At 43.8% G+C, this 20,425-nt stretch overlaps 1 protein-coding gene across 4 annotated transcripts in view; it reads right to left on the reverse strand.

The window, feature by feature from the left end:
- Window positions 1–20,425, reverse strand: part of Miga1 (mitoguardin 1) — a 56,531-nt gene that overhangs the window by 22,907 nt on the left and 13,199 nt on the right. For all 4 annotated transcript variants that reach the window (XM_029537889.1, XM_021196400.2, XM_021196399.2 and 1 more), the window contains exon 8: window positions 1,945–2,045. In XM_029537889.1, coding sequence (XP_029393749.1) covers window positions 1,945–2,045 — 101 coding nt within the window. The remainder of the gene's footprint in view (window positions 1–1,944; window positions 2,046–20,425) is intronic.

Here is a 20,425-nt window from a genome sequence, read left to right on the forward strand (position 1 = left end):
AGACGTTACTGGTCACACACACACACACACACACACACATGGTCTAAGATGTTACTGGTCACACACACACACACACACACACACACACACATGGTCTAAGATATTACTGGTCACACACACACACACACACACACACATGGTCTAAGATGTTACTAGTCACACACACACACACGGTCTAAGATGTTACTAGTCACACACACACACACACACACACACACATGGTCTAAGACGTTACTGGTCACACACACACACACACACACACACATGGTCTAAGATGTTACTAGTCACACACACACACACACACACACACGGTCTAAGATGTTACTAGTCACACACACACACACACACACACACACACACACTACGACATTCATTACTGGTCTCAGTCATTTCCTGACAGGGATGATGAGCACATTCTTTATCCTGGACACTAGAGGAATGCTGTATGTGAGTGTAACAGCTACTGGCATCTTAATCACAGAAAGTATGGGCTGGAGACGGGGCTCAGCAGTTAAGCTGCTCTCCCAAGAGACTTGGGTTCAATTCCCAGCACTCACATGGTAGCTCACAACTGTCTATAACTCCAGTTCCAGGGGATCTGACACCTTCACACAGACACACATGCAAGCAAACACCAATGCACATAAAATAAAAAATAAATTATTCAAAGAAAAGAAAAGAAAAGTCACTGGGGACAGTATGATCGCACACCACAGAGCCTCAGCATAGTGAGACCTGTTGATGCTCCCTCAAAGGACGACTGAGGGAAGGCCATTAGACCTCTTGGGAGATTCTGGACTCCTCTCCCTCCCATATGTTAGTTTGCACCAGCTATATGTGATCTCAGGCGGTGCGAGGGCTTATAAGACAGGAGGCAGAGGCAGGTGGATTTCTGAGTTCGAGGCCAGCCTGGTCTACAAAGTGAGTTCCAGGACAGCCAGGGCTATACAGAGAAACCCTGTCTCGAAAAACCGGAAAAACAAAGGTCAACCAAAAAGGGGACTCCATTGGGCAGCTCCAAGAAAGCCAATACCCACGTTGAGGTTAGGGTTAGGGTTAGGGTTAGGGTTAGGGTTAGGGTTAGGGGTCTCAGTGACAACAGCTGTGTGGGGTCTCTCACACTCCTCACACACAGATCCTGTAAGCAGGCTCAAGAAGCTTCTTGGTTAATACCTAATCATGAAGAACAAAACAAGCTTTAGAAGTTGTAGGCCAGACATGCCCATAACTGCAAGCTATCAGCACTGCAGAGACTAAGACGGGGAGACTCTCAGTTTGAGGCCAGCCTAGACTACACAATGAAACCCAATGATGAAAATACTAGAAAACACCACACTGCATGTGGTCAAGAGTATATTTTATAGTATCTCCACAAAGATACCTTTGCTTGTTTGGTCATGAGACAAAATTTCACTATCCCAGGTTGACCTCAAACTCACCAAGGATGTGGGTCCATGTGAGTGTTGGAAATAGAACTTAAGTCTCCAGGGAGAGCAGCCCATGCTCTTAATTGCTGAGTAATCTTTCCAGACACTAGAACGAAATTGCTGTTAGGTTATATGTAATTCCAGTCTCAAGGAGGTAAGGTAAGAGAACTTGAGTTTGAGGCCAGCATGGGCCACAGAGCAAAACCCTGTCTCAAGCAAAGGTGAAAAATACAATTACACAAGCAGGGCCAGAGAGGTGCTCACTTTTTGAGCATTGGTTATTCATGCCCAGGGCCTGGGGTCAATTCCAAGGACCCACAGGGTGGCTGACAACCACTGTCACTTCAGTTCCAGGGACTCTGTGGGCACCAGAAACATACATGATGCACACATTCATGTAGGCAACATGCGTACAGACACAGGTATGCACACACGCATGTATGCACGCACGCATGGCAACTGAATTAAACTGTAGTGCAATGGTAGAACTTCCTCACATGAACCCACCTTGTCTTACCTCTGTTGCTGAAGCAAAGAGATCTGCTGAGTCAATGTTCATGGTGTCTGGCAGGCCAAACTCATCCACAGTCTCCCTCACGCTCATATCTGTGTCTTTATCTTAAGAGTAACAAGGGCGAAAGTCAGAACTGTTATTCTTTGTCCCTGGCATGCTCACTTGATATAGTGTGATTTTTTTTCCCCCCGAGACAGGGTTTCTCTGTATAGCCCTGGTGTCCTGGAACTCACTTTGTAGACCAGGCTGGCCTAGAACTCAGAAATCCACCTGCCTCTGCCTCCCGAGTGCTGGGACTAAAGGCGTGCGCCACCACGCCCGGCTTGATATAGTGTGATTTTACCTCTACTCTTTATCCGGACAGCCAGGGACTAAGGGAGACCAGTAACAACTGCAGTGGGCTGTAATCTAACAAAACTCTTGCAAAGTTCCCCCTGCTAACATACTGGTATGACACAGAAGGAAGAGCTACGAAAAACAGACTTCATTTTTAAAAAGTATTCTATTTTAAAATCTTACATGCCTTGGCATGTATGTGGGGGGTGCTGGAGCCTGGGAGTTGGGAGTTACAGGCAGTTCTAAGCTGCCATGTGGGTGCTGGGAATTGAACCTGGGTCCATCTCTCCAGCCCTCCCCGCTTTTTAATTTAAAGAAGTTAAACTTAATTTTTTTTTTTTTATTAAAAGAGCTTTTGGCTTTAAAATAGCTACAGTAAATTATTTACTATACTTGGTAAAGTCTGTAAATACCAGAACTAGTTTAAAACAATTTATTTGCAAGTGGCTTGCCTAAATTTGAAAATTTGTAAGGTATATTCAAATAAACTAAAAAAAATTGAGACAGGGTCTCATTATGTAGCCTGGGTTATCGTGGAACTCACTATATAGACTAGGATTTCTACTCACAGATCCACCTGCCTCTGCCTCTTGAGCTAGGATTAAATGCACCATGCAGGTTGTGGTGGCCAGGCCAGTAGGAGATGCTGAAGAGGCAGAGGCAAGAGAATCACCAGTTCAAAGCCAGGCAGCTACATAGTGAGACTACTTGAAAACACCAAAGAGGCATGTGCCACAACACTTGGATTTGTTTGCATTATTAACACAAAACCTCTAGCTCACTACTCACTATAAGGTGATCAATTAAAGCAGCTCAGTAGTTATCTGTATTTTCTTTAAACCATAAAGCTGACTTTAAGAGACTGAAGAGCTAGCAAGATCAGACATCAGCTTCTCATGTTTATTATTCTTATTTAAAAATCAAATACAACTAACTGCCATGGTGACGAAGCTCAAATATTTTGGAAATTATTTATTTGACCATATTAAGATAGGCCATCTGTTAGCAATACAGAACACTCTGTGTAGCCCTGGCTGTCCTGGAACTCACTCTGTAGACCAGGCTGGCCTAGAACTCAGAAATCCGCCTGCCTCTTCCTCTGCCTCTGCCTCTGCCTCCCAAGTGCTTGGATGAAAGGCATGTGCCACCACTGCCCAAATGCAGAACATTTTGAAAGCAGGTTTGAAAAAGCTCTCATGCCATCGACAGAAATACCTTCCCGACACTGAATTTTCATGTAAAAACTATTTTTCTGTGTAATTAGATTGTAAAAAATAACTAATATACCTTAAAAAATGTATCATGATAAAAAGCAAAGGATAAAAAAAAGTCTCAATCTTTTAACCTTCTCAAATGCTTTATCTTTATCCCTTTTAATAAAAGCAAGAAATGTCCCTGGTTTTCATTTATTCAAATTTCCATTAAGCCTTCCTCTAACCTCTATTAAGCCTTTCAAAAATATTTACCAAATTTACCAGAAATCTTTCAAATTTTCTTGAGGATTACTACATATGGAAAAACATTTTGTGACTCCACTGGGATGTAAAAATCTAAGCCCACTAAACTCAAAAGTTGTGTGCAACCAATTACACTCTAAGTCCTGTGTAGAACAGAGGGTCGCTGCGGGCTCAGTGCTTGGGCAGGTACACGGAGCATGGCCCTGTGGCAGCACATAAGCACATCTCAGGTTTGACATTTCAATAGTTTACCTTCTAAAATTTAAATTATTATTGTTTCATATTAGGCTGACATCAATCCTTTGAAAGCACCTAACTGAAAATTCTACAGAGCCAAGTGTACAGGCACATGGGTATAATCCCAGTTATTCGGGGGACAGAAAGCTAGTTTAACCCAGCAGTTCAAAGCTAATATTGTCAACATAGCCGGCCCCATCTCAAAAAAACCAAATAAATAAAATTCTTCTACTAAATGACCATTATAAACCAAGATTAAATTATTCTATTTAAAAAGTATTAGTCTAGAGATTTAGCTCAGTGGTAAAGTACTTGTGTAGCACTCACAAGGCCCAGAGCCCTGAGCTTTCTGGCTAGCATACCTAATAAACAAATAAACCACCTCAGAAATTTATAGTATTCTACCAAACTAGAAAATAAAACAACTGTCGTATACTTAAAACTTTACGTTATTACTGATTTCCTTTATGTGTGTGCCTGAGTATGTTTCTTAAACCATATGCATGTCGATCCCCATAAAGGTCAGAAGATGATATACATTCTCAGGAAATGAAGTTACCAGTGGTTTGAGCCACCAAATGTGTGTGTGTGTGAGGGGGACCACACCCAAGTCCTCTGGGAGAACAGTAAGCACTCTCAACGCTGAGCCAAGTCAGCTGCTTTACACTTTAGAAAGTTTCCTAACTGGTGTATTGGTATCTTTGGCCATGCAATTATGGGGGAAATTCCCATAATTTTCATTTCAGTACAGAAAGCACATTTTAAAATACACACACACACACACCACACACATGCAAGCACATACACACCACACACATGCAAGCACATACACACCCACACCATACAGGTGCATGTGCACATATACACACACACACACACACACACAAAAGCAGTCTTCTAAATAAATAGCCATGATATATGGGGTCAGTGGAATGAGTGACTTCATCTCTTGTAAACTCTGTTAAAGATCCCTGTCAAGTGATCTTTAACACTCCTTCCCCATGTGGTGTTTTCTCTGCTGTTCAATAAATATAGAGCAAAGCTCCCCTTTTAGGGACACACACTTGAGACAGACATACACACAGATAGACACACATACACCAAGACTGACTCACAAGTCAGCATTTGGACAGGCACAGCGTCAGACTCACACAGCAGGCACATGACAAAGTAGAGGAGAAAGCAGAGGAAGCAGAGAACTCAAACGTGGGCTTGCTCGTGGTTAAACGATACTAAAGGGAAATGCTTGGATTCCTATCCTTCATGCAATACCGAAAAATCATGGGTGACTCTCCGTTAATCTCTAACGGGTTTCTCCGCACCGGAAAATCACAGACCACACCTCTTGTTTCAGTAACTGTTATAATTCCTGAATGGCAGTTTAATGATGATGAAAAGAAATAACACATCTGCTTCTTGGGTGAGCCAATAAAAAGTATAGAGAAGAAAGCCTGGGCAATACCCCAAACTCACTGTTTTCACACACCCCATTAAAATTCACAACATTCTTTCAAGAGAGTCTTAAGTCTTGACTGTCCTACAAGCACGAGGAGAGCTGGAGCTGGAAAGCCAAAGCTTTCCTCTTAGTAGATCAGCAACTGCTACGACAGTTCCTGTGGCACATGTCTTAGGGCTTTGATTGCTAGGACAGAGAACCATAACCAAAGCAACGTGGGGAGGAGAGGGTCTACATGGCTCACACTTCCACATCACAGTCTATTACCCAAGGAAGTCAGGTCAGAACTCTAACAGAACAGAAACTTGGAGGGAGGAGTGGATGCTGAGGCCACGGAGGGCCTCATGCTACTTACTGGCTTGCTCTCTATGGCTTGCTCTGCCAGCTTTCTTACAGCACCCAGGACTATGAGCTCAGGCTAGGCCCCACCCATAATGGGCTGGGTCCTTCCCCATCAATCACTAAGAAATACCGTACAGGTTTGCCTACAGCCTCATCTTATGGATACATCTTCGTAATTGAAGTTCCCTCCTTTCAGATGATTTTAGATTGTGTTAAGTTGGCATAAAACTATCCAACACAAGATCTGGCACCCTCTTCTGATACACAAACACACATACAGCACCCATATTCATGAATAAAAATAAATATTAAGAAAAAGCTTAAGCTGGGGTGGTGGTGCACACCTTTAAACCCAGAATTTAGGAGGCAGAGGCAGGCGTAGCTCTGTGAGTTTGAGCCCAGCCTCGTCTACAGAGCAAGTTCCAGACCGTCAGAGCTACACAGAGCGAGTTCCAGACCGTCAGAGCTACACAGAGCGAGTTCCAGACCGTCAGAGCTACACAGAGCGAGTTCCAGACCGTCAGAGCTACACAGAGAGCAAGTTCCAGACTGTCAGAGCTACACAGAGACCATCTTGAAAAACCAAACAACAAAAGGAAAGGTTGGAAGCACCTCCTCTGTGACCCAGCAGTTCTACAGATGTGTTTCATATAAATGTGTGTTTATGGGCATAAGGATGTTCATAGTAACACTGTTCCTAATAGAAACTGAGAGAAAAATTGTCTACCAAGAACATAGCAATTAGTATATTTACAAAATGGAAAAATTATACAACAAATATGAATTGTTGCTTTATGCAAGGAATCAGATAAATATCATAATATGTTAAGGGAAAAACTGAACACAAGGGCTCATTCATACAGAGCAGCAAACTTCTGGGTATGACAGTGCATGCCGTCATACCAGCGTCTGGGAGGCAGAGTCACCAGGACCAGGAGTTCAGGGTGATCATCAGCTACATAGTACATTTGCAGCCAGCCTGACCTACACAAAAACCTGTCTTAACAACACCACCAAATAATCGGAAAAAAAAAAGTTTAAAAACAGACAAAAGTTGGCTGTTCCCCCAGTCCCTGCTCCATTCCCCAACCCTACATTTCTTGTAGACAAGATAAATTTTGGGTTAAAATTTTGTGTGTGGGTTGGTGTCCCTATTGTTCCACTGGGGGGGTCCTGCCTGGCTAGAGGCAGTGGCCTCTTCAGGTTCCATATCCCCAATGCTGTGTGTCACAGTTAAGGACATCCCCACTGATTCTTGGGTGCCTCCCCTATCCTAGGCCTCTGTCCCTTCCTGGCAATGCCCCCGTCTTCCTCACCCCCATCATTTGCAGATCTCCATTCATTCTCATGGCCATCTAGTCAGCCCTCCTGGCCCTCCCCATACCCGATCCTGAACCCCCCCATTCCCTCCCCAACCCCTCACCCACCCAGCTCCCTCCCTCCATCTGCCTCTTGTGACTGACCCATCCCACAGACAAGCACCAATCCCTGACACTATTAATGACACTCTGTTATGTTTGCAGACAGGAAGAAGTCTAGCATGGCTGCCCTCTGAGAGGCTTCACCAGCAGCTGACTCAGCCAGATACAGACACTCACAGACAGTGGATGGAGCTTGGGGACTCTAATGGAAGAACAGAAGGAAGGATTGTGGGCCCCAAAGGGATAGGGACTCCACAGGAAGACCAATAGTCAACTAACCTGGACCGTTGGGGCTCTGAGACTGAACCACCAACCAAAGAGCATACACAGGCTGAACCTAGGCCTCCCCACAATAAGTAGCAGATGTGCAGCTTGGTCTTCAAGTGGGTCCCAAACACCTGGAATGGGGTTTGTCCCAAAAGCTGTTGCCTGTATGTGGGATATGTTCTAGCTGGGCTGTCTTGGCTGGCCTCAGTGGGCAAGGATGCACTTAGCCTCACAGAGACTTCATGGGCCAGGGTAGGGAGTGGGGGGTGGGGGGTGATACATTTCTATTGGACAGAGATGTAACCATATTTCTTTTTGTATTTCTTCTTTCATCCCTTTCTTCCATCTTCTGAGTCAAGGTGTTGTTACTCTATAGCTCAGGCTGACCTAAATCCACTCAGGAGACAAGGCCGGCTTCACACCTGCAGCAGCTCCCTTGCCTCAGTCTGAAGTGCTGGGGTTACAGGTGTGGGTCACCATGCCACACCCAGAAGCTTTTGTGTCTTTCTGACACTGCAAAGAGACTGCAAGTTCTTTAGAGAATTCCGATTGAACTCCTATGTTCCAATATGCTCAAGTATTATATTAAGGGGTATCACAGACTGTTTACTCTGACTCAGGTAACTATTATAGGACTAGCCTAGGCTAATAAACCCTTCTCTTGTAACTAGAACAAAAGAGTCATGTCTAATCAAATTTCTCTTTTCCAAAACCTTCCATCACTGTCTCCCCTGCCTATCTGATGTTATTTTCCACCAATTACTACAAACATCAAATCCTGTCACTATGGGTTCCCATCAGCATGGGCTGACAGTGTTCTAGCAGTCACCAGTCACACGAGGCCTGAGCAGTGCAGCCCTCAAGGTGCTGCTTCGGGATGCAGACAGAGCGCAAGGAGCAGCCCTGTTGCCGTCAGCGTTGAGGTCAGGATGAAGGAGCTTTGTAAAGGGGCAGTGCCTAGCGTTCATGAGCACAGAAGAACACACTGCCATTACTGTCTTCCACACGGCCATATGCACTCTTCTACAGGCCTCTGGCTTCTTCCAATTTTCTACATCTGTACTGATCTCAAACCCCCGTCAACATCTAAAAGGCACATTCTTATTGATCTACTCAAGCCTCATCCCCTACAAACACATCTAATCCGTGAGGTAGTTAGTGTTGATGGTTAAAATCGTGAGCTCAAAGCCAGAGAGCTTATATTAAAGCTGGGACCCCATTACTTAAGAGCCTTGTAACCTTGGAAAAGTTTTATCTTCTCCATTTCCTAGTGAGCTCATGTAAACACAGGAATAAAATCTGCCTCCAAATATTACAAGAATTAAATGTTAATGTATATAAACATCCAAAGTGAGCAATTTTGCATACCGTTAAGTAAACTTTTTTTTTTCTAGAGTAAGCATATAACACAGAAGGATAAGCCAATCTGTGAGCTGGAAGAACTAACTTTCCCAGGGAATGTTTTCTTTTGTCCTCCCAATAATTTATACACATCCTGAGAACACCAAGGACATTAAAAGCACTTTAATGTTGGTTCATGTAAACTAATGTTTTGTATTGTTATAAGCTGGTAATTCCCATGGCATGAGAGCCACAGCTAAAGGGCCTAGCATTAACCTCCTTTGGGTCATTTTGTCTACAACGAGACGGTACCATGTTCTCAGAGCCCTTCTACATTTTTTTGATGTTTCCAATACTGAGACCTACGTTAACCAAGAGCAATTAATTTATGAACCTGAAACATACAGTTTTTACCCTTTAATGATTGAAAAGGACTGTAGAAGTCCTAAAGGTTTCCTACGAATGATGACTGCACACTAATGAAGTTCTACAATTATCAGCTGCCGGCTCCCCCCTCCCCCCCCCCGGCCTTAAAGGCTTCCCACGAATGATGATTGTACACTAACAAAGTTGTACAATTATCAGCTGCTCTCTGGTCTCATGGAGGACTTTTTGTTGGGTTAGTTGATTGGTAATCTTTTAAAATAATAAGCAAATCTAAACATTTCTTTAAAATTGTCTGCCTTTCTTCGACACCTGGAAGTTTACAAGATTCTTACAGAGTCCCCGAATGCTCTCCTTCGGAGGAGCATCTGCACTTCGAGGGTTAATTCCCGGCTCAGTTATGCAGTGGCTAAAGTCTGCACTCAAACCTCGGCCCTTCACAGCCTTGTTGTTCACTTAAGTTTTCCCCCAAAAAAGGACCCGATTTTTTTTTTTTTTTTTTTAAGGAGGGGAAGGGAAAGAAACCTAGATGCCCTTTGAGCCTTGGTTCTGGCCCTTGGGCCTGGCTTTATTTCCTTAGATCAAGCCAAGTGAGTTTTCTGTGTCTCCGTTCTGCTGTCCCTAGGCACATTCTATTTCTGTTCCCGAGAAGGCACTGGGTCTATTTTAGTCTCTGCGGACGCCAGTGGAGATTCCAGGGATGCCTCTCTTCTTTTATAACCCCACGCTGTCCACGTAGGCTCTATGACACCAGTCCGAAAAGGGAGCCTGCGTGCTGTCTCACTGTCACCTGACTGCTGCTGGCTAGTGTCTACACACATTTTCACAGCTTAACTACAACCTGAAACCTTGTGTTTTCTGCGTCTTTATTGAAGATAAGTTCCAGCTGCCAACAAGTGTTTTGTAGTCTTCAGTTATTCAAATTATCAGCAGTCTAGAAAACTACTGTGGCTCTCTCTAGAAGGTTGTGTGTGTGTTTGAGGGTTTGTTGTTTGTCTTGAGACGAACATGGTCTTACTATGTAGCCCTGGCTGCCACAGAACTCACTGTGTAGGCCAAGCTAGTCTGTCATGACACTCGTCCCTTTTGATGTGACAATCTGCTACCCATATTGTAACCTTGCCACCTGCCCCCCATCCCCCACCCCCAGGTTTTAGGATACTAAAATATATAGTTTGAAAGAAAGAACAACATTAAACTTAAAAATCAAAAACAATCTCACAAGGGAAAGACTAAATTTTGAAATACATTTTGATTAGCCATTCAATGGGCCTCTGTCCTGATAAGCTAAGGGGAGCTCTGAGATCCAAAAGGCTGATCAGTTCTGGATATGTTCTGACTAGTCCAGCTTTACTTACAGAGTCCATGACACATGTGCAGAAGCATCTTGGCACGGTGGCACAGTACAAAACAGACTGCTGGAACAGTTGTGTCTGCTTTTCCCTGTTTATCAAAACACTCACATATTGCGACGGCAAAACAGACAACTGTGACTCCTAACTGGAAAATACAGCTGCCAATACAAACCAGGAGACACAGGAATGGGGAAGGGCATCCACACTCAGGCAGTAGCCTTACCTCTTCTTTCATCAAATGACTAAAATAAGATAGAACTAAGACTGAGTTTGCAGTTAAAGAGCTATAGTCATAGGGCTGGAGAGATGGCAAGGCAGTTAAGAGCACTGACTCTTCTTCCTGAGGTCCTGAGTTCAATTCCCAGCAACTGCATGGTGGCTCACAACCATCTGTAATGAAATCTGATGCCCTTTTCTGGTGTGTCTGAAGACAGCTACATTGTACTCATATACATAAAACAAATAAAATCTTTAAAAAAAAGAGTTATAGCCATAACAAACCAGTAGGCACAACTAGTCTATGTGCTACAAAGGCCCTGGTCAAAGGACAAATGAGGGCAGAAAACCAGTCCAAATTAGGTCAACTTCTTCCTGGAGGGAGCTGACTGTGGTCTTTCCCTAATACTACAAAGGCCTTGCATGGCTGAGTAAGTCCTCCACAGATAAATCTCAGCTGTGGAGATGTAATCTGAGTTAAGAGGCAAAGGCAAACATCAGGTACCCTCTGTTTCTAGAGCCCTTAGCACTGTACTGTATTGGATCACTGAATCTGTCTTGACAGCACTGTACTGTATTGGCCATCACTGAATCTGTCTTGACAGCACTGCACTGTATTGGATCACTGAATCTGTCTTGACCTGCAGAAATGACACCAGCTCAGCTGCATCTTGTGGTGTTAGTATACCCTCTGAAATGAAAATTATGAGGGTTAATACTGGAGAAGAATTACTAACCACATTTCTCAACTGCTGTGTAACTTGTACTCTATTTAGAGACCTAAGTGTATTATTTAAGCCCGCAGTTCATATCACTCCCTAAAAATACAGCCCCAGTGAGGTTACTCTGCTGTGACAGTGACTCCACAGGAAAAGAGACCAGGCTCACCTCACAGCATCAAGTCTGGGATGCTTGATGAGAGGAGAGGCTGAGGGACCTCTGCTCACAGCCAAGCTTACTCAGGGTCTCTGGATGTTCTATCTGGCTACTTACCAAACCTGAGAAATCTCTCTCCCCTGGATAGGAGGTGCTTTTTCACAGTTTTTCTTGTTCTCTGCCAGAGAGTCCCCTTAGAAAAACTCTCATTGACTCAAAACAAAATACAAAACCCCAAGAGACACAGCACTTGTACAAAAAGGAGCTCCAGGAAAGGAGAAAACACTGCCATTATATACACCAGCCATCCTTCCATACTCTCCTTCAACATCAACACAGGCATCTGACTTGACCATCTAAATAGTTTTCTGTGGCTCATTTTTGCTTAAAGAAGCAAAGTTCTTGCGTGACGTCTCTGGCCCACCCTTGTAGATGTACTGCTATGTCCTGTTATGCCATGCCTGTCTCTTCTGTAGCTGGATTCCGTGGCTCTCTCTGCTCGAGATGCTCTGTCTTCGATCTTCCTGGCAGGCCTACTGTGTGTTTTCAGGTTATTCCTTCCATGAAGCCTCCTGTAAGTGTCCAAAGAACACCCACAAGCTTTTCTTCAGTGTTCCCACAGCACTTATAGACACGGGCTAGGCTACTTGCTGCGCTGCTTAACCTGCAATGCTGTTAAACACCAGACTATAGATGACTACAGCTGTAGCAAGAGCTTAGTTTTCTCCCCTCTGACACCTTTGGCCATGCTTTCTATACACAAAGAAATTACACTTGGGCTATGTGTGCTGGTTTGCTCCTGTAATGCCAACATACAGAAGACATACTTTTTCATTTATTGTATGTATGTATGTATGTATGTATACAGGCACATAGGTCATGGCGTGTAAGTTGAAATCAGAGGACAACTTGTGGGGTTCAGTTTTCATCCTCCACCATGTGAGCCCCAGGGATCTCAAGTGGACCACCTTGTGCTTTTACCCACTCAGCCATCTGGCCAGCTCAGATACTGACTTTAAGGCCAGTATATGCTATGCAGTGAGGCGTCCATCTTAAAACAAACAAAAATAACAAACCACAAAAGAAAATAAGTTTTTCTGCATAGATATTCCAGGTCTAAGATCTGTGTTTATTCTGTTCAACCAACAGATCGTGCGGCCTAGTCCCTAAGGCATAAGCGTATCATAGCAACCGCTGACCTGAAAACATCCCTGGGTTGTTTGTAAGGCCCCAAACAAGGCATTTGTTCCTATACATCAGTGTAAAAGAATCTCAAAATCTTTTCCATCAAAAAAAAAAAAAAAAAACCAAAAAACCAAAAAACCCCACAAACACTAATCACACTCATGGCTCTAGAGTTGCTTCTAATACTGATATTGCAATACATATTTTTATAATAAAATAAGCATATAAAATGTAAAGTCTAATTAATTTAAAAAGGAAATTATAGGTTAATAAGCTAGAACTTTATTCTTGTAAGCCCTATCAATTCAACAGTGCCTCCAAAGCAAGCTCCCTATGTTGCAAATCACCTTTATGTTACACTGCTCTTAAATGCAGCAGCTTGGTCCTACACAAGCACCCTGACACAAGGCACTGCACTTGATTCCTAGCACCACAAATGAAAACAGAGACCAATGCTTATTCCTGAATATTGTGTATGATTCTCAGTCTGAATAGTTAGAGACAAAGATACAACTAAAGCCCACGACCCATGTCATTCCCTAAAACTAAACCACTGAACAACAAAAACTCCTGCTCTAAACACACAACACACTGCCAAGCTGGAACTGACACAGGCCTATGTGCATGACAGTAGCAAAAGGCCTTTTCTAAAGTAACGTCATCCCTTGGTGTAAGGTTTTAGATTCCATAATCTATCAATCACAGTATCTGGGACCAGCTAAAAAGTACCTTCTATCAAAATATATGAAAGATAACAAAATAATAAAGATAACAAAAATGTCTATTTATTGTAAGATATAAAAATACTTTTATTGTATATTTCATATATATGAAAATTGTCATGCTTAGCATATATACATATAGAGAATAAAATAGTATTTTTGAATCTACCATCTATTTTTACTATTTTAAAAGTTTATAAGATTATTTATTTATTAAGAAAAAAATAATTGTGTAGAATATCTATAACTTGATAGCTGTGGTATCTGATCTTTAAATGAACTCCACAAATCCTCAGGAATAAAGACAGATAAGCCAAGAGTTGACTCACGCCCCAAACGTCCTAAACCAGATCTGTTTACCGTAAGTTCTTCATTTCTTTATCTAGGCTGTTAAACAGGCAGGCTCCAGTTACAAGATGGGGACAGAACAGGCAGGGAGGGAAGCTAAGGCTCCGCCCTGCAGGGAGCTCTGGCTCTGAGGCAGTACTACAAGTACACTGCATTACTCTCCAACTGTTACTCATTGCTTTACTCTCCAACTGTTTGCTGTGAGGAAGGCTTAGCTGGCTACTCAGATTACATGCTATTGAAGGCTTGGCCTGGACTTACTCATCTGAAGCACATAACACAAAAGATGCACAGTAAACAGCTCAATACACACTTTAAGATTTATCTGTTTACTTTTCTTATATTCATTTATGGATTCTGCGGTTGTGCACTTGGGGTCAGAAGACAACTTGTGGGAGTTCAATTCTCTCTGTATAGTATGTGGGTTCCAGGGACTGAATTCAGGTGTCAGCCTTGCAGCCATCCTGGTAGCCAGCAAACTGCCTTGCTTTTTTTTTTTTTTGAGACAGGCTTACTTGTAGCTCTCACTGGCCCAGAACTCAGCTATGTAGACAACCAGGCTGGTCTCAAGCTCACAGAGATCTACCTCCCTCTGCCTCCTGATTGCTGTATTAAAAGTATGAGTCACCATGTCCAGCACAGATCAGAACACCTGAAAGCCACCTTCTTAGCTATCCATTCAGATGCATGTAGAAATCACCTGCTTTTGAAAGAAAAATCATCTGCTAAATTCTGAAATGCTAGTTTCACAGTCTCAAGCCAAAGCTTCCCTCTCCGCAGGTCTAGCTCAGGAAACCAGTGTGTGAAGGCAGCAAGCAGGCTTCTTTGGTTGTGTCTTTGACACGGTCTCCCTAAATAGTCCAGACTGGCCTTTGGCTTTGGTCTGCCTACCCCTGCCTGGCAAATGCTGGCATCATCAAGCAGGGAGAGGAACCAAACTGAAGGAACGCCGCGGAGGAGAGCACTCCTCCCCACTTACTTGCCTAACTCGAAGCCACTTTCTTATCACAGGATTAAAGAGGGGTCAAAATAACTATTCTGCTGCACTGCCTTCGTAAGCAGAGACATGGGGGAGTGTGCGCCCGTGTGCAGGGTGCGTGTTCCTACGTGCCTGTTTGCATGTGTGCATGTATATACAGACAGAAGCTTAGATGTGGAGGCTGGAGATTGGAGCAGGTATCTTTGGAAGTCACTCTATTTTTATTATTATCCATCCCATCTGTTCTTTGACAACGTCATGCATACATCTAGTGCATCTGACTGCTTTTGTCTCCCCTCATCCCACGGGTCCCCTCCCACATGAATGCCCCACCCCCTTTTTTAGTTTTATGATCCACTGATTTTAATCAGGACTATCTGTGTGGGCATGTTTGAAGCCTGTGAACTCACCATTTGGCATATATTTGAACACAGTAACTGTCCCTTATGCAGAATCAATTGGTTGCCAACAGTTCAGCAGAATGAAAGAGGGTCCCGAGCACCTGCCACCTGTCCCCATCCATGATCGGTGACTGAGTGGCCCAGTCTCCTGCAGGCCCATTGCAAACAAGCACAGCTGCTGTGAGATCTTGTGATGGGTCTGCCATACACTGACAGCAGCATTTAATATCTCCTCTCTCTGCTGTAGTGCTCCTTGAGCCTTACAGAAAGTTGTCTGCAGATCCTGTTTAGGGCACTTTATTTTTTGAGTCAGGGTCTCTCACTGAATCTAAAATTCCAAAATTCAGCTAGGAAGGCTAGCCAATGAGGTTCGGGGGTCTGCTTTTCTCCAGCATTCCAGAGGTGAGATTACAGGCCCATGTCAACCCATCTGGCTTCTACATCGGCGCTAGGGATCCAAACTGAAGTTTGTTTTACAAAGCACTCTCTCTGCTTGGATTTTAAGTTGCTTCTCCCTGTGAGCAGTACAGAGTGGCTCACACTGAGAACTGGATCCTCACTAAGCAGCTAGGAAACAAGACGTAACTATAACTAACTAGTCACAGCTCTGGTTGTACTCCAGGACTTGCAAGCTCATCACTGCTATGCAGAACCTGAACTTACTTTCCTGGTCTAGACTCTGAGTCTGGGGTCCAATAGTTGCATAGGTAAGGCTAGGAGAAAATTTCTCTCTTCCGACCTCCACTCTAAGAGGAAGTTATCAGAAGCCCCACCACACTGTCCAATCAATGCAGCTCATAAGGAAAGAAGTTTAAAAACATGGATACCATTCAAGAGCCAGGAGAGATGAATCAGTTAATGTGTAAGTCACTTAATTCTAAAGAAAGAAAGAAAGAAAGAAAGAAAGAAAGAAAGAAAGAAAGAAAGAAAGAAAGAAAGAAAGAAAGAAAGAAAGAAAAGATAAGATCAGTTTTGCTAGAGTATGAGAGAAGAACAAGAGAACAAGGCAGACAAGCTGGAATGCCCAGCAATGGGGAGAGAAATACAAGGAGAGCAGGCATGTGTCCTGAGTTGGAATTCTGTGAGCAGCTGTGTCAGGAGAAGGACTCTAAGGGAAGAAGGGAGACACAGAAGGAGGGAGGGAGAGAGGGAGGGAGGAGAGAGAATATGTCCAGAGTACCATATATAGAGAGAGATTTAGTCTTTTAGCTAATATCTAAAAGGTGGAAAAAAATAGCAATACTTCCTGAGTTAGGAAATAGACGAGAGAGAGAGAGAGAGAGAGAGAGAGAGAGAGAGAGAGAGAGAGAGAGATTGATTAAGGGATAGGTTTCTGTGATATGTATATAAAGTTTCATTAGGAGATACTTATTCCTCTCTCGTCCTTAACTTGTCTTCATGTGTATCACGTTATGTCCAACCTCTTCTTTCATATGATATTTCAAATTTAAAGGAGAGGCAAGATTGTAATGATTCCTCCTTCATTGCACACAGTGTTTCAAAAGCTGGGATATTTTCCATTTCTTAAAATTACCACATTAGCAGGGAAACAGAAGGTGGGTCCTAGGCCGATTATGGGGGAAGGTCCATCTTCACCTTTAGTGTGATGGTTTGTACATGCTTGGCCCAGGGAATGACACTATTAGAAGGTGTGGCCCTATTGGAATAGGTGTGTCACTGTGGGTGTGGGCTTTAAGATCCTCATCTTAGCTGCCTGGAAGTCAGTATTCTGCTAGCAGCCTTCAGATGAAGATGTAGGTCTCTCAGCTCCTCCTGCACCACGCCTGCCTGGATGCTGCCATGCTCCCACCTTGATGATAATGGACTGAACCTCTGAACCTGTAAGCCAGCCCCAATGAAATGTTGTCCTTTATAAGGTTTACCTTGGTCATGGTGTCTGTTCACAGCAGTAAAACCCTAACTAAGACACCTAGGTAGAGATTTAAAATGCTAACAAGACATGTGATATATGAAGCTGTACACAGGATTACATGTAACAGAGCAGATCTGAGCAAGCCCAGGCTATGCAAACAACCTCCAGTTTCCACAAAGTGGCTTGAAAGCCCCATGCCTTTCTCCAGCGTCTGCTGCTGCCCACTCAACACTCCCCTGCTAGTGCGCTTGCACTTGGTCCTGTATTGTTTGCTAGTAACAGGATACACTGTTCCTTGTTCTGGGACACAGGAATCTGGAGCCTCTCTGGGGGTTCCCACCACACCCGAGGATCAGAAAACCAATTAATAAAAGAATAAAGTGGGCATCCATAAAGGGCTTGCGACACAGCATGAGACGCTCAGTCTGGATTCCTGGTACCCGTGTATTAAGGAAAAGCCACATGCAGCAGCATGTATGTACAACTGCAGTGCTTGAAGGGTGGAGGCAGGAGGGTCTTTACAACTTACTGGTCAGCCAGCCTCGCTAAGGTGATCAACTCCAGGGTCAGAGACACCTGGCAATATGCAGGCATGCAAAGCACCCGCACATCACAATGGTTACACAATGGTTACATCACCATGGTTACACACATGGTTATCCCACCCTCTGTATAAACACATGTAGTTATTAACACACACAAAGAGACAGACTGCACTCAACATTGACCTGTGGCTTCCAAAAATGACCCTATTATATAATTTTTAAAATTAAACAAAAATGTTTAAATGGTTTTTTGTGTGTATTATCAATTTATTCACAGTCTAGAAATAAATAAATCCCTGCATGGTGCTTCAGAGACCAACAAATGTTACCTGGAAGTACAGGGAAGGCACCCAAGGTCTCCTCTGCAAAGCATCAGCTTTTCACGCTACATGCAAAACCCACAGGAATGGAAGGTTCGGGAAGCATGTGGGAGTGTGCACAGTATCAGTCAGAGAATCGAAAAACAAAAGTGAAAATAAACTCAAACTCAGCATTGATTTAAAAAATAAAATCTTAGTATAAAGTTTTCAATTACGCAGCCTGCTATTGTAGTTCATACCTGACTTCCACCACAAAGAAGAACAAAACCAAACCAATCAGTCTGGACAAGAGTGCTCATCTCTACAGCGTTCTAGTAGAGACGGCCGCAGCACAGGCTGGAGAAGCAGACTCAGACCCTGTGAGCTAAGGCAGGCGCAGCCTCGTGCATGGAGCAAGGTGTACATGAGACAAGAGGCCGAGGCCCCCACGTGACTGACTGTACAGAGGACAGGACAGGCATGTGTGTGGTGGAGGTGAGACAGAGTCTAGATGACTGGATCCTCTGATGCATGTCATGGTCACAACCACAGAAAGATGACAATCTCAGCTACACCAAGAGTAATCATTTTTGCAAGTCCTTTAGGTGAAAAAGCAGATTTACTGTCACTGTCTTAATAGTGACTTTAGAGTGAGTAAAAGTATCTTGTTTCTGGGGCTACAGAGACAGCGAACTGTGTAAAGTCCTTGCTGTGGAATCACAAGGACTGAGCTCAGAGTCTCAGCGCGGGTGATAGCTGGGTAAGGAACATCTGTAGCTATGGCACCAGGGGCAGAGATAGGTAGGTCCCAGGGCCTTAGCTGGCAACCAGATAAGCCAGAAATGTCAGCTCCACATTCGGAGACAGATCCTGTCTCCAAAAATAAGGTAGAGAGCGATACAGGCAGACAATGACATTTATCTCTTGTACCCACTAAAAGTGCAAATGCATACTCGACATTCACATGTGCATGCACACACACAGAGGAATGTCTTCTTTCAGAAAATGCAAACATTATTATGAGAAAAATAAAATTAATTTGCAGAAAAAGATGCTACTGTCTAGAAAAATGATTGAATAATATTATTGTAAAGCAAATTATAATCATATTACATCCATCTACCCATATCCCTCCCCGCCAGACTGTAAAATCATCTTAGAATAGTCCTTTTAAAGAGCTGGAATAGAAATACAATAATGAACAGAAGCGTGTGGCAGCAGTTGCCTACCTCACCGTGACACCGCAATCCTTCATGAAGCTAACGTAATCTGAATCTCACACCTGCTTAGCAGGGCGCGGCAGGCTAATGGCGCTGGCTCCTGCTAGCCAAGCTGCCCTAGCTGAAGCACCAGCCCTCCTTTCCCTTTCTGAGACCAGGGAACACAAAGATGACCAGTCTGTTCCTGAACTTACAATGGAAGCCCAGGCAGGCCTTGGCATTGTGGTCCCTTCCTGCTGTGGCCGCCCAGGCTGGCATTCCTGGGATAACAGGGATGGAAGACTCAGCAGTTAATGCTCTTGCTCTCATCCAGAGGACCAAATCTTGTTTCCCAACTCTACAGTCAAGTGGCTCACAGCTGCCTGTAACTTCAGCTCTAGATCTGATGCCTCTTCTGCCCTACAAACACAGGCACCCACATGCGCACGCACACACATACAACTTGTACACACATACGTGTGAGTACAAATATTTTTTAAAAATAGCTAACGCCTTTAATCCCAGCCTTTGGTAGGCAGAGGCCAGCAGATCTATGCGCTCAAGGCCAGTTTGGGCTACAGAGTGAGCTCTAGAACAGCCAGAGCTACACAGAAAAACCCTGTCCTGAACCAACAAACAAAACATTATAATAGCTGTCAGACACTGTGGCACACACTTGTAACTGAAGCATTTGGAAGACTGAGCCAGCTTGAGCTAAAGAAAGTTCAAAGCCAGCACTAGATACACAGGGAAACCTAGCTCAAAAATGTCCTTTTTACAATTATAAAATCATGTTACCAATCTGAAAAACAGAAAATATAGATACTGTCCCAAATATCTAGACACTAGGAAGTGGAAGACCTTCCACAATAATGGAAAGTTTCACTACTATTCAGTGTTTTGTGAACAACCTTTCAAGGGGTCTCTCAAATGTGCCAAAAGTGAACTTCAGGTTGAGCCCAGTCCAGCCAGCAGCACAGAGTGGCACTGACAGCCACTGCTCTCTGGACTGGGGAGGAGGTGTGCTGCCCTCTAGTGACTCAACAGCACAGACTGGGGAGGAGTTGTGCTGCCCTCTAGTGACAACAGCACAATCAACAAGAAGAGTACAGAAGAGTTTAGAAATAAGGAGGGCTCAGAGGCTAAGAGAGCCTGCTGTTCTTCTAGAGGACCCAGGTTCAATCCCCAGCACCTGCACCACACATATATGAAGGAAGAAAATCTTCCCGTTATTAAAAAAAAAAA

The sequence above is a fragment of the Mus pahari genome, chromosome 4 (assembly GCF_900095145.1).
Source record: "Mus pahari chromosome 4, PAHARI_EIJ_v1.1, whole genome shotgun sequence".
NCBI classification, from domain to species: domain Eukaryota; kingdom Metazoa; phylum Chordata; class Mammalia; order Rodentia; family Muridae; genus Mus; species Mus pahari.